Genomic DNA, 19,926 nt, shown 5'->3' with positions numbered 1-19,926 from the left:
TTAGAATGGTTTTTGGTTAACAAAAAAGTTGCAAATATAGTAGAGAGGATTCCTGTACCCTCTTCTTCCACCCAGTTTCTCTTATTGTTAACATCTTATATTACCATGCTGTGTTTGTTATACCAATATTGATGTGTTATTTTACTCCATACTTTATTTGAATTTTATTAGTTTTTTTCCTAATTTCCCTTTTCTGGTTTAGTTTCTCAGACTTTTTAAAGTCTTAGATTGTTTCCTTTGCTTTCTTTTTTCTTAATATTTTTGGTTGGAAAAATAAAAAGTTGGCAACCCTATGCCAGTTTCCTAATTAAAAAAGTTTTACCGATCTGTAAAATCCGGAAGTGTTCCCTCCTATGTGAGATTAAAAAAATAGAAATCCAAAACTCTGAGAACCAGTGCCTTTGGTTGTTAGAAGTCAGTGTGATAACCATTAACAATTAAAGACTCTCTAAGTTTCCTAATTACATTTTATTTATATTCTGTTTTATCTATTTTAATTATTTTATTTTATTTTATTGAGATGGAGTTTTGCTCTGTCGCCCAGGTGGGAGTGCAATGGTGCCATCTCTGCTTACTGCAACCTCTGCCTCCTGGGTTCAAGTGATTCTCCTGCCTCAGCCTCCCAAGTAACTGGGACTACAGGCACGCCACCACACCTGGCTAATTTTTGTATTTTTAGTAGAGACAGGGTTATGCCATGTTGGCCAGGCCATTCTTGAACTCCTGGCCTCAAGTGATCTGCCTGCCTCGGCTTCCCAAAGTGCTGGGATTATAGGTGTGAGCCACCACGCCCTGCCCGCTCTGTACACTAATAGGCAATTCTGTACACATCCTTTGCTTGAACTGTCACCATTTTGCTTGCTGGGTTCCAGTATCAAGTCCAGCCCTCTTTTCTAAGCTCTAAACAAGTATATCCAGTTGCTTACCAGATTGTTAGATATCCATGCTAGTTGTCTCACATTTGAAACAGAAAACAATTCTGATTTGATCTTAAGTATTTGAGATGAAATAGCTTAAGGCATAAATCACTAAGATTTCATCAATTCCATATGGGCAGGGACTAAGTCATGTGTTTCTTTCATCATCATTAGTCCTTAGCACACTACAAAGCATATAGTAAGTATTCAGTAAGTATTCTTTGATTGGTTTCTAAAGTACATTTAAAAAAAATTGAATACAGGAAGATATTAGAAGGCAAGAATTGCAGATCAGCGGTAGAATTTTCATAGTTATTATACAGGGTAAATGAGCTGCTTTTTGAAATAACTGAAAATAAGCTAAAATTCTTTTGTTTTCTAAAAATACATTTTCAGCCAGTCCCGGTGGCTCACGCACTTTGGGAAGCCGAGGCAGGCAGATCACTTGAGATCAGGAGTTCAAGACCAGCCTGGCCAACATGGTGAAACCCCGTCTCTATTAAAAATACAAAAGATAGCTGGGCATCGTGGTGGGTGCCTGTAATCCCAGCTACTCAGGAGGCTGAGACAGGAGAATTGCTTGAACCCAGGAGGCGGAGGTTGCAGTGAGCCGAGATGGCGCCACTACACTCCAGCCTGAGCGATAGAACAAGACTCCACCTCAAAATAAATAAATAAATAAATAAATAAATAAATTTTTCAGAATTATGTTAGTGTGATCCAGTGATGCTAAATAATCATTTCTCTACTTAAAGTTTAATTTTCATGGCATTAGTTTAGGATTTACTAAGTCTTTTTTTACTTTTTTCCCTGTGTAGGCATGCTTTACTTTCTTTTGAAGCATGTTTCCCAGGTTCTTGATAACACATTTCTGACATATAAAATTAATTAGACAATTGTGTATCTTCCTCTCACCCTACTTTTTTCTACCTTTGTTTCTATTCTTATCTAAATAAATAGGATTCACCTAGCATCTTTATTCTTTGACCTCTGTATGTTTTTTGTGCTGTTACTGTTGAGAATATTTTTACCTATACTTTATCCTATTTTTAAATCTGTAGTTGGAAATATTTGTTGTACAGTAGTTTCCTGGTGTGAATACTGTCTGTACTGCTCATGTGAGATAAGCAGCACCTTCTAACTTAAGAGATAGTGAATACTTGTGGTATAACTTACATTTTAGCATCCAAGTACATAGTTGATTCTCAACACTGTCAGACATATTTCCCCTGTTTCTATCAAATATTTTATAAATATTTCTTCCTTTTTTAATGCTGAAATAAAATTTAAATAACTTGTTTATACAAGTAATTTTTTTTAAATCCACATTACCACCCTAATTGTCATATGAAGGAAAAATAAATGAATACATTTATATTAAATAAAATCTATTTCAGTATGTAAACAATCATGACTACACTAGACATAATGAATAATCAGATGCTGAAGTCATTGTGAATGCTGTGGCTCTAAAATATACTGCTAAAAATATATTGTTATGGTGACTCATAACATTTTCACTGGTGATGTGATTTTCTGAAACAGTAAACACCACTTCATAAAAGTTCTGTCAAAAAGTATAATCTTTCTTCAGTTTACCTGGTAATTGCATTCCTGGGAAATTCATAAATCCATATAAAATTGTTTTGTTTATGTTTAAATAGAAGGTTTGGATTATTTCAAAGGGATTTTTGCAAACATGGCATCTGGAAATTGTGATGCTCGTAGGACAGTTCTTCATTGGCAAGACTCTGCAATCCATTGTAGAATGTCTTAATACTTTTGCCTCATCCACCCAGTAACTAAATGCCACTAGCACCCCCCAGTCATTGTGAAAATCAATACCAACCTTATTTCTGAAAAGTTCCCTAGAAGTCCACCTTCCTTCCTTTGGCTCATACCCCAAAAAGGAGTTTTGACTTTGAGGCATACACCTTTTAACTATAATAGAACTAGTACATACAGTTTGATATATGAGAATAGGGAAACACACTTAAGCAACCAATCAGAAAATGATAGGTAGATTGAAGAGCCTGTAGAACACTAAGTGTATATGATTATTTGGGAACATTACTTCAGTGATATTATTATTTTGGTTGGTTTGTCCAATTTAAATTCTTTATATTACATTGTAAGTATCTGATAACAGGAACAGCATATACTTTCATTATATGTAAGAGCATTATGTATTTTGAGAAACATTAAAAATGTTTATAATTATGAGAAGATGAAAAGTAGGACAACTAGATTGTGGTGAGACTGGTACAAGATAGTTGGTTTTTGTTGTTGCTGCTGCTATTTATTTAGTAATGGTTTCTTGGTCTAGGCATTACTGAAAACAGGTTTCCAGCATGTAAAATTAATAGCAAAATTACATATCTTCCATTCACCTTTTTTCTACTTTTTAAAACTTTTTTTTGTGTTAATTCTTGTCTAAATAACCAAATAGGATTCACTCAGGACATCTTTTTTTTACTTCAATGTATTTTTTAATGTTGTTTAGAATTTTGTGGTGTACGTTTGTGACTGGTATATTTTTTAAATAGTAAACTTTGAAGATATTGTGAAAAAGATATGTTTATTCATTGACTGCGTCTCCAGCCTCTTTGCAGAGTTGTAGCCAGCTATTGCTGATATACCAAGGAGGATTTAGAAAGCCATTTTCATGGCCATTTTTGTTTCTGATTGTTGGGGGAGAAGGAGGAAACTCAGAAGTGTTTTAGATATGAGTGAAAATGTATTTTTACCCATTTATCTCCAATCTGGATACTGCAGCTATAAAATTTACTAGTTTCACTCCTTATCCAGACAATGGTTAACTGGATAGGCAAATTAAAGAACTCAAATTTAGTGTTCTTGGTTATAGAAACCTTAGATTCTCCCTTACTGAAACCTGTGATCTTTACATTTGATCTAAACTAAAACAACCTTACACATTTATTTTTATCATAAATACCCTCAATGTTTCCATGCATGGAAACTACCAGTCCAGCATATAAGGGATATTTACTATCATGGTTGAATTATGGCCAAATAGGACTTGCCTGATGCAGAAAATCCATAGTGAAGTCCCAAATGGATGAAGTTGATTTTTAAAAATTATGTGAAATATACATAATATAAAATTTACCATTTTAACCATTTTTAAGTGTACAGTTCTGTGGCATTCATTGTATTCACATTGTTACATAATCATTACCACCATCCATCTCTTGAACTTTTTTATCTTCCCAACCTGAAACTCTGTACTCATAAACTTGCTATTCTCTTCCTTACTCAACCCGTGACAACCACTTTCTGCTTCTGTCTTATGAATTTAACTACTCTTATTCCTTATATAAGAGGAATCATACGATATTTGTCATTTTGTGACTGGCTTATTTCACTTAGCATAATGTCCTTAAGGTTGATCCATATTGCAGCATGTGCCAACATTTTCTTCCTTTTGAATGCTGTATAATATTTCATTGCCTGTATAATACCGCATTTTGTTTATTCGTTCATCAGTAGATGAATGCTTGAGTTGCTTCCACCTTTTGACTTTTGTGAATAATGCTGCTACGGACATGGGTGTAGAAATATTCTTCGAGCTCCTTCTTTCACTTCTCTGAAGTATATACCCAGAAGTAGAATTGCTGGATCTTATGTTAATTCTGTTTTTAATTTTTTGAGAAACTGCCATACCATTTTCCACGGTAGCTTCACCATTTTAGATTACCCCCAGCAATGCACAAGGGTCCCAGTTTCTCCATATTTTTGCCAATAGTTTTTTTCTGTTTTGTGGGGTTTTTTGGTTTTTTTGTTTTGATTTGTCTTTGTAATTACTATCTTAATGGATGTGAAGTGTTATATCCTTGTGGTTTTGATTTGTATTCCCCTAATGGAAGTTGATTTCTTTGACATTCAGGAATGGATCCCCACCAACTGTAAAACTGTAATAAATAGCTTTGAGAAGAATAAGACATTTCTAGGAACACCAGAATAAAAAGTTTCCTGCTAGCCCTTCTTATACTAGTAATGGTATATTTCACTCTACAGTATCACTTTTACATTTTTTCCATTTCCAAATTAAGTAACATAAAAGTTAAATTCAGTTTGGTAGACATTTGTTTATTATTTTTGTTTTTTATTTTTTGAAGCAGGGTCTTACTCTGCTGCCCAGGCTGGAGTGCAGTGGCATGATTATGGCTCATTGCAACCTTGGCCTCCTGGGCCCAAGTGACCCTCCTGCCTCAGTCTCTCGAATAGCCGGGACAATAGACACATACTACCACACCCGGCTAATTTTTCTACTTATTTGTAAAGACAGAGTATTCCCATGTTGCCCAGGCTGTTCTCGAACTCCTGGCTTAAGTGATCCGCCTGCCTTGGCCTCCCAAAGTTGTGGGATTACATGTGTGAGCCACCATGTCTGGCTGACATTTTAGTGATATTTTATATTTATGTATTTATTCATTTATTTATTTTGAGATGAGTTTTGCTCTTGTCACCCAGGCTGGAGTGCAGTGGTGCAATCTTGGCTCACTTGCTACCTCCGCCTCCCAGGTTTAAGCAATTCTCCTGCCTCAGCCTTGCAAGTAGCTGGGATTACAGGCATGCACTACCACACCCGACTAATTTTTTGTGTTTTTAGTAAAGATGGGGTTTTACCATGTTGGACAGGCTGGTCTCGAACTCCTGACCTCAGGTGATTTTTCCACCTCAGCCTCCCAAAGTGCTGAGATTACAGGCGTGAGCCACCGTGCCTAGCCTTTAGTGATGTTTTAAAACCAAACTTAGAATGTGAAAACTAGAGAATTTAATCCATTGAGTAAATATTCTTTAAAGAATTAATTTGTGTCAGTCATCTGACACAATCTGAGCACAGTGGCTCACACCCGTAATCCCAGCACTTTGGGAGGTTGAGGAAGGAGGATTGCTTGATCCCAGGAGGTTGGGACCAGTCTGGGCAACACAGTGAGACCCATATTTACAAAAAATTTAAAAAGTTAGCTGGGCATGGTGGTGTGTATCTGTAGTCCCAGCTAGTCAGAAGGCTGAAATGAGAAGGATCACTTGAGCCTGGGAAGTCGAGGCTGCAGTGAGCCGTGAATACACCACTAGCACTCCAGCCTGGGTGACAGAGCAAGACCTGATCTCAAAAGAATCTTACAGTCTGGAGGGGGAGATAGTTACAGAGATAAGGAATTACAATTGAGTGTAATGAAATCTATACTGGGACTCTATAAAAGGTTTGGTGAGAGTAGTACATAACACATGCCTGCCTTTGTCTCTGGGGAATGAGGGGCATCAGCTAAAGCTCCATTGAGAAGGAAACTCTTAAGCTGAAAAGTGAAGGATGAGTAGACTTTTGCTGGAGCCAACATTGGAATAGGAAATCATGTTTGGGAAGTAATGTTATAACAAAGAAATGAGCAACCTTTAGTAAAACTTTGGCAAATGATTTGAGAGTTTTTGAGTTATCTTTCGTTAAGATTACACTAGATTTTATATCCTACAACTTGAAAAATCCAGTCCCAACTCACCCCTGCACTAAGCTGGAGCTCTTGGAAGACCAGACTGGTCTGATAGATGGCAAACTAACTTAAATCCTGAAGTGAAAGTTATGTAATACAAAGCAAAAAGCTAAGATAAATTACAACTGTTTACATTGTGGGCGTTTTAAGCTTTTCTCTGTCACCTTACTCTGGTCTGTTAACTGTGTCACATTATCTTGCCCTAATGGTACCTTTATATAGGTATATGTTACTGAATAGGTATGTTTTATTGAAAGTTTATGTCTAGGAAACAGTAATTCACAATTAACTTTGTAGGTTTCAGTAAAAGACGTTAAATAATTCCTCCCCAGAAGCATTGGTATTTTTTTTCCCTAGGCATTTTCATGTGCCTGTATACTTTGAAACATATAGCCAACAAAGATCACTTTCTGTCATGCATGCGATCTAAATAAAATTCTGTTCGTTTGTTTTAATAACCTAATGGTATTACAGTTTTGACCCTGAAGCTGCTTTTTGTTTTTGTTGTTTTGAGGTCTTTTGTTTGTTTTGATGCTTTTTCTTTCTGTCATAGAGCAAATAGATCATATGTAGGAATGCTAGAAAGCGCTGTGAACTCTAAGGATGATGTTTTCTTAGTTATAATAAAGAAGTATGACTAATTAAATTATTCATAACTGTAGTTTTAGTCTCTTCTTAGCTCTTTTATTTGTAATGCTTACAAAATCTTTGGGATTTTAAGATAATGAAGAGGCTAATATACTTGGCCTACAATTGAAAATGTTGAGATTCATTCCTAAGTATTGTTTTATGCCAGAGACCTCCTCCTAAAATTCATATAGCTGTTTGCTGGTTTGATTTCTCCAGGTCTCATTCAGTTTGGTTACAAGAGGAGTCTCGTTCAAATCAATCCTGTCTTCTGTATTAACAGTTCTTCCCCTATCCGCCATCATGAGACTTTTCCCCTTTTAAATATTCCCCACAATTTTTTTTTTTTTTAGTACCTATGGCTTTAACCTATGCTCATAAATCCAGTAAGAAAAAAAAGGGATTTTGAATTTCATAATTTTTAAGACTGTAATAGCTTTCATAGTTTAAATTTGTGTGCCTACAATACCTAAACTCTACTTTTTAGTAGACATTAACATTAAACCATGGTAGTTGGAATAGCATTAATCTATCTCAGTTCCTTTGCCCGGGACAAGATAAAATCAGAGAAGAAAGGAGCAGCCAAGCATCAAGGGGTTGAGGGTGTGAATGAGTAACCTAGGATAACAAGAGAAAATGTATTATGTGCCAAAGGTTTCTGAACCTTGGCATGTAGCCTTGACCTAGTGATTAGGGAGTTCAAATTATATTTCCTCTCCAGTGTCATAGAATTGCTGACAATGCTTACTAGAAATAGTGTGAAAATATGCTTGAACTTCGTACTAAACATGTAGTTACACAGATAATTTTGTTAATAGCTTGTTTTGATTCCTGTTAAAGAAGATAAAGGTATCACTGAAACATAAAGATTCTCTTGAGGTAGTTTTAAATGTAGAATTTCAAGCTAGAGAACTAATTACAAAGCACGATTTTAAGTTAAGTACTTTTAAGCTTCTTTTCATCATGCACAGCTCATGAAACCTATGTACACGCTTATCAGAAAAATGCACATATATGCAAATTTACACACAATTTCAGGGATTCAGAGACCTGAAGCCCATTTATCGATCCTGCTTTAAATCACTTTCTTCATTTTTGGATAGTTTTGTTCTTTTATTTTTATTTAGGTTGTGGCTAGTTTAATTTGTTGCAGCAAAGTTGATATTAAATATTAATAAACTGAAGTTATAGGTTTAATTTCCGTAAGGGACATTTGGCCATATTTATACAATAGACACATATATTAAATTTAACTGTTTTGCGTATGAAAGAAAATAACACACGTACATCCCCACAAATGCATGCCATTGACTATAATATGATTAGATGAGATTATGTGAATTAATGAAAAACCTCAGAATGCATAAGTAGATACTGTATCATCATTGGAAATACAGAAAAGTTTGTCATTCTCCTTTTAGATTTGTCATCTTATTTTTAATTGGAATATAGAAATGCTCTATAGGATTTTTAAAATTCGGTTTAATGTATAATATATATATATTTTTTTGGGTTTTTTTTGAGACAGAGTCTTGCTCTGTTGCCAGCCTGGAGCGCAGTGGCACAATATCGGCTCACTGCAACCTCCACCTCCCGGGTTGAAGCGATTCCCCTGCCTCAGCCTCCCAAATAGCTGGGACTACAGGTGCCCACCACCACACCCAGCTAATTTTTAAATTTTTAGTAGAGATGGGGTTTCACCATGTTGGCCAGGACGGTCTCACTCTCCTGATCTCGTGATCCGCCTCTCTCGGCGCCCCAAAGTGCTGGGATTACAGGCGTGAGCCACCGCGCCCAGCCAGGGGGAACATTTTAATATATCCCTTTGAAATAATTATAGAACCTTCAGGAGTTCCAGAATTTTAGTATGTGGTCATTGGTTCTTATCCATCCAGTAGAGATAAATGGGAAATGATGAGCATTTGCTTCATGTAAATTATGTGCATTTATATGTTAATAGAAATTCTAGTCATAACTGAGGTATTGCTGTAGTTATCTTGCTGTTACTTTGGGTCCTTTGGTTTTTGTTTCTTAACTTTAGATATACATAAATTCCAGTCTTGGTGAGAATTTAGCAAAAAATTAAAATTTTCTTTAAGTGGTTCTCAGTCTCAGTTTTCTTGACATCTTAAAGATTTATGTATTGTTTGAGGCCCTGAAATTTACTTTCTTTTTTAAAAAAAATCCCAGAAACTATAAATCAGTGTTTAAATTAGTGTTAAAGAGAAGTAATAACATGTTAGTAACATTTTATCTGTTTTAATAGGCTCTTAAACAGGTGTCCATCTGAATCTGTTGAGTTGAGCTGAAAACAGAGTGATGCTGGAGAGAAAGATGGCAGAAAGCATATGAAGAGGCAGGAGCTAGTGTATGGGGGGAGATGTTAACATGTTTACAAAGCAGATGCTGAATAAATATGCCTCCCTGCAGTCTAATGCTCCAGATACCTGTTTATAGGTAAACTCCCTGTGAACCTCTTTTGAGAAATACAGTCCTAGACTAAAGGAGTAGCCTTGAAACTATTTGTTCATTCATTTGTTCACTTATTCATTTATTTGCCAAATTGTGAAAAATTTTAAAGACACTTTATGAGGAAAATAAATATTTATGCCACCATATTTTTTCATTGAAGAGACCTATTTTGAAATCAGACACATAATGCCATTTTGACATCTACAAAGTGTGTTCATCACTATTGCAAAGTGTTGCAAAAGCAGGGTAGAAAAATCTTAGGACTTTAAATAGTCTGAACAGATAAACATGTTTGTTATGATGCATACAAATGCATTTGTACAGTCCTGTACTAGCTGTTTCTGAGATCACAGAATAAAAGTTTAAAACCAAGAATAATAACAGTTGAATACCATACATAACACTTAATATTCCAATGAACTAAGCAAAATATCCCTCTAGTTTACATGGGATCTCCCACTGTCTGTGTATGTCTGTGCTTAATGGAAATGTTACAGGGATGCTAAGCATTGAATGGCAGCCAGAGTACTTTCTTAGTAGGTTACTAAATTAGAGCCTTTACTAATATCTAAAAATGGATTATCGTAGCTTATGAATACCAAGTTTTATAGCCCATGACCACTATTTAAAAAAAAAAAAAAAGAAAGAAACCTAAGGAATTTTGAATCATTTGCCTGTTAGAACCAAAGAAAGAAAGTCTTTCATTTGTATATTGCTTTCAGCCTATCAGTGGGTTCCCAGGATCTGCCAAAAGAGTCTGTTTTTTTTTTTTTTTCCTCTAATTTTTCAAACCCCTAGACAGTATGTCGAATGTTAAAGTTGTCTTGAAGATTCACTTGCAACTGTGGAAGATAGTACAGTCCTCTGAGGATAAAGTTTCAGTATTCTTGTCACCCGTGGAATCTTTTCTACTGGAGATGATTACTAATATGCCTTGACAGATGGTCTTCTAAATTTGAGGTCAGGATATGAGTTCCTGAAGGCCAGGAATTACAGCGTATTCATATCTATATTTCAGTAAGTCAATTGATACTATAATGGCACCAATAAGTAATTGTGTGGAATGAGTCTGGGCAAGATCCTACCTAACGTACTGTAAGCCATCTGGGAACAAAGCTCTTTGCAACCAAGTCAGTCTGGTGATGGGAAAAGTGAAATAAATATAAACCTTTGCCATCAGATGTGGTAGGTGTTTACTGGGCTGTAGCTACACAGGACTTCCACATCACTTGAGTAGAAATCCATCCACAGAAATGAAAGGGAAGGAATGCAGTAGGGATAGAAAACTTGTCCTCAAATACTTCTATAGGTCTCCCATGAGATTTTTTTTTTTCAATATAGGAGTATTTCTGACAGAATGAACTGTTTTACATTACTAACGGCATTACCTAGTTAAGTTTCTATCTGGAGATAATGTACCTGTTTACCTGTGAAAGAAAAAAAATAGGTGGCATAGCTCTTCTAAGTAAATAGATTGAGTCTGTATGCATTTTAAGGGCAATAGTAATGTATGTAATCTGACCAGTTAAATAAAGCTAACAGTAAAGTATCATAACTAACCTGGTTGACTCGTATTTCTTTTTCTCTTGCTTGGCTGGTCTTAGGGTTTTGACCCACCACATCAGAGTGACACAAGAACCATCTACGTAGCCAACAGGTTTCCTCAGAATGGCCTTTACACACCTCAGAAATTTATAGATAACCGGATCATTTCATCTAAGGTAAGAATTAAGTTTTTATTGTTAGGCCATGTGCAGTGACTCATACCCATAATCCCAGCACTTTGGGAGGCCACGGTGAGAGGATCGCTTACGCCCAGGAGTTTGAGACCAGTGTGGGCAGCATAATGAGACCTCGTCTCTACAAAAAATTAGGCAGGTGTGGTGGCACACCTGTACTGCTAGCTGCTCTGGAGGCTGGCTTCAGCCTGGGAGGTCGAGGCTGCAGTGAGCCGTGATCGCACCACTGCACTCCAACTTGGGCAACAGAGTGAGACCATGTCTCAAAAAAAAAATTATTAAAACTGTGGATATAAATCACTTTTATTTTTAAAAGTGATTATATGTGTGTATATATATTTATTTATATCCTTACAAATTCAAGAAAATGGTGGTGGTCGATTTATCTTAACCAAAATGGTTAACTGTAGAATAAAAGGAGTTGCCAATTGCTCATGCCAGTAGCCCACATGCCAAAAAATTATCTTTAGTTGCTAGTAAACTAAGGAACTAATATGCTGTGTACCAGAAACTATATTAAGTACTTTTCATATCATTTAATCCTTACAACATAATATGTTGTAGCTTTTATGAAATAAAAAGCTTGAGATATGAGATAGCTTTTATGAAATCTATTTTACAAAGCAGTGTTATACTTGTTTTAAATCAGTTTCCTTAGTTAAAGTGCCAGGAAATTGAATAATTTTCCCAAGGTTGCTTACTAGTAAATGGCTAGATTGGGTTTTTTGGTTTTTTTTTTAAAATTATTATTATACTTTAAGTTCTAGGGTACATGTGCACAACATGCAGGTTTGTTAAATATGTATACATGTGCCATGTTGGTGTGCTGCACCCATTAACTTGTCATTTACATTAGGTATATCTCCTAATGCTATTCCTCCCCACTACCGCCTCCCCACAATAGGACCCGGTGTGTGATGTTCCCCGTCCTGTGTCCACGTGATCTCATTGTTCAATTCCCACCTATGAGTGAGAACATGCGGTATTTGGTTTTCTGTTCTTGCGATAGTTTGCTGAGAATGATAGTTTCCAGCTGCATCCATGTCCCTACAAAGGACACGAACTCATCCTTTTTTATGGCTGCATAGTATTCCATGGTATATATGTGCCACATTTTCTTAATCCAGTCTGTCACTGATGGACTTTTGGGTTGATTCCAAGTCTTTGCTATTGTGAATAGTGTCGCAGTAAACATACGTGTGCATGTGTCTTTATAGCAGCATGACTTATAATCCTTTGGATATATCCCCAGTAATGGGATGGCTGGGTCAAATGGTATTTCTAGTTCTAGATCCTTGAGGAATGGCCACACTGTTTTCCACAATGGTTGAACTAGTTTTCAGTCCCACCAACAGTGTAAAAGTGTTCCTATTTCTCCACATCTTCTCCAGCACCTGTTGTTTCCTGATTTTTTAATGATTGCCTTTCTAACTGGTGTGAGATGGTATCTCATTGTGGTTTTGATTTGCATTTCTCTGATGGCAAGTGATGATGAGCATTTTTTCATGTGTCTGTTGGCTGTATGAATGTCTTCTTTTTGAGAAGTGTCTGTTCATGTCCTTTGCCCACTTTTTGATGGGGTTGTTTTTTTCTTGTAAATTTGATTGAGTTCTTTATAGGTTCTGGATATTAGCCCTTTGTTAGATAAGTAGATTGCAAAAATTTTCTCCCATTCTGTAGGTTGCCTGTTCACTCTGATGGTAGTTTCTTTTGCTGTGCAGAAGCTCTTTAGATCCCATTTGTCAATTCTGGCTTTTGTTGCCGTTGCTTTTGGTGTTTTAGACATGAAGTCCTTGCCCATGCCTATGTCCTGAATGGTATTACCTAGGTTTTCTTTTAGGGTTTTTATGGTTTTAGATCTAACATTTAAGTCTCTAATCCATCTTGAATTAATTTTCGTATAAGGAGTAAGGAAAGGATCCAGTTTGAGCTTTCTACTTATGGCTAGCCAATTTTCCCAGCACCATTTATTAAATAGGGAATCCTTTCCCCATTTCTTGTTTTTCTCAGGTTTGTCAAAGATCAGATGGCTGTAGATGTGTGGTATTATTTCTGAGGGCTCTGTTCTGTTTCATTGGTCTATAACTCTGTTTTGGTACCAGTACCATGCTGTTTTGGTTACTGTAGCCTTGTAGTATAGTTTGAAGTCAGGTAGCGTGATGCCTCCAGCTTTGTTCTTTCGGCTTAGGATTTTTTTGGCAATGCGGGGTCTTCTTTGGTTCCATATGAACTTTAAAGCAGTTTTTTCCACTTCTGTGAAGAAAGTCATTGGTAGCTTAATGGGGATATCATTGAATCTATAAATTACCTTGGGCAGTATGGCCATTTTCACAATATTGATTCTTCCTATCCATGAGCATGGTATGTTCTTCCATTTGTTTGTGTCCTCTTTTATTTCACTGAGCAGTGGTTTGTAGTTCTCCTTGAAAAGGTCCTTTACATCCCTTGTAAGTTGGATTCCTGGGTATTTTATTCTCTTTGTAGCAATTGTGAATGGGAGTTCATTGATGATTTGGCTCTCTGTTTGTCTGTTAGTGGTGTATAAGAATGCTTGTGATTTTTGCACATTGATTTTGTATCCTGAGACTTTGCTGAAGTTGCTTATCAGCTTAAGGAGATTTTGGGCTGAGACAATGGGGTTTTCTAAATATACAATCATGTTATCTGCAAACAGGGACAATTTTTGACGACTTCTTTTCCTAACGAAATACCCTTTATTTCTTTCTCTTGCCTGATTGCCCTAGCCAGAACTTCCAACACTATGTTAAATAGGAGTGGTGAGAGAGGGCATCCCTGTCTTCTGCCAGTTTTCAAAGGGAATGCTTCCAGTTTTTGCTGTGGGTTTGTCATAAATAGCTCTTATTATTTTGAGATACGTTCTATCAATACCAAATTTATTGAGAGTTTTTAGCGTGAAGGAGTGTTGAATTTTGTCAAAGGCCTTTTCTACATCTATTGAGATAATCATGTGGTTTTTGTCTTTGGTTCTGTTCATATGCTGGATTACGTTTATTGATTTGTGTATGTTGAACCAGCCTTGCATTCCAGGGATGAAGTCCACTTGATCATGGTGGATAAGCTTTTTGATGTGCTGCTGGATTCAGTTTGCCAGTATTTTATTGAGGATTTTTGCATTGATGTTCATGAGGGATATTGGTCTAAAATTCTCTTTTTTTGTTGTATCTCTGCCAGGCTTTGGTATCAGGATGATGTTGCCCTCGTAAAATGAGTTAGGGAGGATTCCCTCTTTTTGTATTGATTGGAATAGTTTCAGAAGGAATGGTACCAGCTCCTCCTTGTACCTCTGACAGAATTCGGCTGTGAATCCTTCTGGTCCTGGACTTTTTTTGGTTGGTAGGCTATTAATTATTGCCTCAATTTCAGAGCCTGCTATTGGTCTATTCAGGGATTCAACTTCTTCCTGGTTTAGTCTTGGGAGAGTGTAAGTGTCCAGGAAATTATCCATTTCTTCTAGGTTATCTAGTTTATTTGCATAGAGGTGTTTATAGTATTCTCTGATGGTAGTTTGTATTTCTGTGGGGTCGGTGGTGATATCCCCTTTATCATTTTTTATTATGTCTATTTGATTCTTCTCTCTTTTCTTCTTTGTTAGTCTTGCTAGCGGTGTATCAATTTTGTTGATCTTTTCAAAAAACCAGCTCCTGGATTCATTGATTTTTTGGAGGGTTTTTTGTGTCTCTATCTCCTTCAGTTCTGCTCTGATCTTAGTTATTTCTTGCCTTCTGCTAGCTTTTGAATGTGTTTACTCTTGCTTCTCTAGTTCTTTTAATTGTGATGTTAGGGTGTCAATTTTAGATCTTTCCTGCTTTCTCTTGTGGGCATTTAGTGCTATAAATTTCCCTCTACACACTGCTTTAAATGTGTCCTAGAGATTCTGGTATGTTGTATCTTTGTTCTCATTGGTTTCAAAGAACATCTTTATTTCTGCCTTCATTTCATTATGTACCCAGTAGTCATTCAGGAGCAGGTTATTCAGTTTCCATGTAGTTGAGCGGTTTTGATTGAGTTTCTTAGTCCTGAGTTCTAGTTTGATTGCACTGTGGTCTGAGAGACAGTTTGTTATTTCTGTTCTTTTACATTTGCTGAGGAGTGCTTTACTTCCAACTATGTGGTCAATTTTGGAGTAAGTGTAAAATGGTGCTGAGAAGAATGTATATTCTGTTGATTTGGGGTGGAGAGTTCTGTAGATGTCCTTTAGGTCTGCTTGGTGCAGAGTTGAGTTCAATTCCTGGATATCCTTGTTAACGTTCTGTCTCGTTGATCTGTCTAATGTTGACAGTGGGGTGTTGAAGTCTCCTATTATTATTGTATGGGAGTCTAAGTCTTAAGTCTCTTTGTAAGTCTCTAAGGACATGCTTTAGGAATCTGGGTGCTTCTGTATTGGGTGCATATATATTTAGGATAGTTAGCTCTTCCTGATGAATTGATCCCTTTACCATTATGTAATGGCCTTCTTTGTCTCTTTTGATCTTTGATGGTTTAAAGTCTGTTTTATCAGAGACTAGAATTGCAACCCCTGCTTTTTTTTGTTCTCCATTTGCTTGGTAGATCTTCGTCCCTTTATTTTGAGCCTATGTGTGTCTCTGCATGTGAGATCGGTCTCCTAAATACAGCAAACTGATGGGTCTTGACTCTTTATCCAATTTGCCAGTCTGTGTCTTTTAATTGGACCATTTAATCCATTTACATTTAAGGTTAATATTATGTGTGAACTTGATCCCGTCATTATAATATTAGCTGGTTATTTTGCTTGTTAGTTGATGCAGTTTCTTCCTAGCATCGATGGACTTCACATTTTGGCATGTTTTTGCAATGGCTGGTACCTGTTGTTCCTTTCCATGTTTAGTGCTTCTTTCAGGATCTCTCGTAGGGCAGGCCTGGTGGTGACAAAATCTCTAAGCATTTTGCTTATCTGTAAAGGATTTTATTTATCCTTCACTTATGAAACTTAGTTTGGCTGGATATGAAATTCTGGGTTGAAAATTCTTTTCTTTAAGAATGTTGAATACTGGTCCCCACTCTCTTCTGGCCTGTAGAGTTTCTGCCCAGAGATGTGCTGTTAGTCTGATGGGCTTCTCTTTGTGGGTAACCCGACCTTTCTCTCTGGCTGCCCTTAAGATTTTTTCCTTCATTTCAATTTTGGTGAATCTGACAATTATGTGTCTTGGAGTTGCTCTTCTCGAGGAGTATCTTTGTCGCGTTCTCTGTATTTCCTGAATTTGAATGTTGGCGTGCCTTACTAGGTTGGGGAAGTTCTCCTGGATAATATCCTGCAGAGTGTTTTCCAACTTGGTTCCATTTTCCCCGTCACTTTCAGGCACACCAATCAGATGTAGATTTTGTCTTTTCACGTAATCCCATATTTCTTGGAGGCTTTGTTAATTTCTTTTTACTCTTTTTTCTCTACACTTCTCTTCTCGCTTCATTTCATTCATTTGATCTTCAGTCACTGATACTCTTTCTTCCAGTTGATTGAGTCGGTTACTGAAGCTTGTGCATTTGACACATAGTTCTTGTGTTACGGTTTTCATCTCTATCAGTTCTTTTAAGGACTTCTCTACATTGGTTATTCTAGTTAGCCATTCGTCAAATCTTTTTTCAAGGTTTTTAGTTTCTTCACGCTGGTTATGTAGTTCCTCCTTTAGCTCTGAGAAAAAGTCTGATCGACTGAAGCCTTCTTCTCTCAGCTCGTCAAAGTCATTCTCCATCCAGCTTTGTTCCGTTGCTGGCGATGAGCTGCTTTCCTTTGGACAGGGAGATGCGCTCTGATTTTTTGAATTTCCAGCTTTTCTGCACTGCTTTTTCCCCATCTTTGTGGTTTTATCTGTCTTTGGTCTTTGATGATGGTGATGTACTGATGGGGTTTTGGTGTGGGTGTCCTTTCTGTTTGTTAGTTTTCCTTCTAACAGTCAGGACCCCCAGCTGCAGGTCTGTTGGAGTTTGCTTGAGGTCCACTCCAGACCCTGTTTGCCTGGGTATCAGCAGCGGAGGCTGCAGAAGGTAGAATATTGCTGAACAGCGAGTGTTGCTGTCTGATTTTTGCTCTGGAAGCTTCGTCTCAGGGGTGTACCCAGCCGTGTGAGGTGTGAGGTGTCAGTCTGCACCCAGTGGGGGATGTCTCCCAGTTAGGCTACTCAGGGGTCAGGAACCCACTTGAGCAGGCAGTCTGTCCATTCTCAGATCTCAACCTCCGTGCTGGGAGATCCACTGCTCTCTTCAAAACTGTCAGACAGGGACATTTATCTCAGATCTCAACCTCCATACTGGGAGATCCACTGCTCTCTTCAAAACTGTCAGACAGGGACATTTATCTCAGATCTCAGCCTCCAGGCTGGGAGGATCCACTGCTCTCTTCAAAACTGTCAGACAGGGACATTTACCTCTGCTGAGGTTTCTGCTGCTTTTCGTTTAGCTATGCCCTGTCCCCAGAGGTGGAGTCTACACAGGCAGGCAGGCCTCCTTGAGCTGTGGTGGGCTCCACTCAATTCGAGCTTTCCGGTGGCTTTGTTTACGTACTTAAGCCTCAGCAATGGCGGGCGCCCCTCCCCCAGCCTCGCTGCCGCCTTGCAGTTAGATCTCAGACTGCTGTGCTAGCAGTGAGGGAGGCTCCATGGGCGTGGGACCCTCCAGGCCAGGTGTGGGATATAATCTCCTGGTGTGCCGTTTGCTAAGACCCTTGGTAAAGTGCAGTATTAGGGTGGGAGTGACCCGATTTTCCAGGTGTTGTGTGTCTCAGTTTCCTTTGGCTAGGAAAAGGAATTCTCTTCCCCCTTGCACTTCCTAGGTGAGGCGATACCTCGCCCTGCTTCAGCTCTCACTGGTCAGGCTGCACCCACGGACCAGCACCAACTGTCCGACATGCCGCAGTGAGATGAACCCAGTACCTCAGTTGAAAATGCAGAATTCACCCATCTTCTTTGTTGCTCATGCTGGGAGTTGGAGGCTGGAGCTGTTCCTATTCGGCCCTCTTGGGCGCGTGCCCATCCCCCCTTTTTTTTTTTTGAGACAGAGTCTCACTGTGTCACCCAGACTGCAGTGCAGTGGCGCAATCTCAGCTCATTGCAACCTCCACCTCCCAGGTTCAAGCCATTCTCTGCCTCAGCCTCCCGAGTAGCTGGGATTACAGTTGCCCACCACCACATCTGGCTAATTTTTGTATTATTAGTAGAGACCAGATTTCACCACCTTGGCCAGGCTGGTCTTGAACTCCTGACCTCATGATCCACCTGCTTCAGCCTCCCAAAGTGCTGGGATTACAGGCGTGAGCCACCACACCCAGCCATAGATTGGAATTTAAACTCAGTTCTGTGTTGCTTTAAAGCCAGCTTCCTCCAATTTTATCACCCATTTGTACACGTTTTATGGTACCAAAGTACAGCTTCACTCTTGTATATTCTTCCTTGTTTCATTTTTCCCTGTGGCGTTTTTAAGATGTCTTAGGTTATTCTGAAGCTAAAGATTGTAGAATAGTACTTTGCAGTAGACTTTTCTCTCATGATGCAATTGTCCAAGATGATGGCCAATAACTATACAAGGTTATCAAGGCCTTGAAATATGGCTAGTGCAACTCAGGAACTGAAGTTTAATTTAATTTTTATTTAAATGTCAGTGGCTACATGTGTATTTAAATGTATTTAAATGTCAGTGGCTACCTTATTGGATGGTACAGTTATAGAGGATATGAGTCAAAGAGACTGAGGGTAAAGTTTTCCTTATAACTATTGCCTGAAAGGGCACCTTAAGAAGCATCTTTGCATTGCTCCTTCCCTCTCTTCCAAAGCAACTAACATCTTTCCTCTAATCCTAACCTCGTCTTTCCCAAGGATATTGTCTTAGGTCAGCAGTTCTTTGCCCTGTCCTGTGTTTCTGCCTTCACATTCTTTATGTGTGTAACATACCCTTAGTGCCATCTCTCATTTTGGATGATGATTCTAAAGCAGAAAGTAGAGAGAGGAAATGTCAGAATCCAGGATAATTGATGAGCATTAGATTAGTGACACAGTTTGGTGAGTTTTGACAAATCTGACCACCGCTTTAATCAAGATGTAGAATATATCCATTGCTCCAAAAAATTCTTTCATGGCTTTTGCAGCCGATCCCCCTCCTCCTCACCCCTAGCACTAGCAACCACTGATCTGCTTTCTGTAACTATAGTTTTGTCTTTTCCAGAATTTCATCTAAAGTCTTTTGTGCCTGACTGTTTTTTCCTAACATAATGCTTTTGAGGTTCATTTTTATTGTTGCAAGTGTTAGTATCAGTAGTTCATTCCTTTCTAGTGCATAGTTTAGCTGTCGGCCTGAATTTGGATGGTTTATGTTTTGAATGTAAGCCATTTTCTTTGTGTGGTTCTCTCACAATCAGTATTTTCCCCCTTACATTTCCAGCTTCTTTTCCAGCCCTGAACTCTAATCTCTGTCACATTTTGTTGATGAGGCTGTAGTTTTTCCCCGGCTGTTTTGCAGCCATTGCCGTGTGTGGTAGTTGGATACTGTCTCCAAGCTAAGAAGCCAAAATTTCACAATTTATACTTCTTCCATTTGCAATTTTTTGAAATTAAACTCTCTTACTGTTTCCATCTATATTTTGGACACTTTCCAGGATTTGACAGTTTTTAAAATGTGATCTTTATAATT

At 37.9% G+C, this 19,926-nt stretch overlaps 1 protein-coding gene across 1 annotated transcript in view; it reads left to right on the top strand.

Moving 5' to 3' along the window:
- The window catches only part of ATP11B (ATPase phospholipid transporting 11B (putative)), a 140,787-nt gene that overhangs the window by 14,732 nt on the left and 106,129 nt on the right, over positions 1–19,926 (top strand). Inside the window, exon 2 of the mRNA XM_025377365.1 lies at positions 11,137–11,253. Within this exon, the coding sequence (XP_025233150.1) occupies positions 11,137–11,253 (117 nt within the window). The remainder of the gene's footprint in view (positions 1–11,136; positions 11,254–19,926) is intronic.

Source organism: Theropithecus gelada, chromosome 2, assembly GCF_003255815.1.
Source record: "Theropithecus gelada isolate Dixy chromosome 2, Tgel_1.0, whole genome shotgun sequence".
NCBI lineage: Eukaryota > Metazoa > Chordata > Mammalia > Primates > Cercopithecidae > Theropithecus > Theropithecus gelada.
The sequence above is the reverse complement of the archived record's forward strand: the minus strand, read 5'-3'. Positions and strand labels throughout refer to the sequence as shown.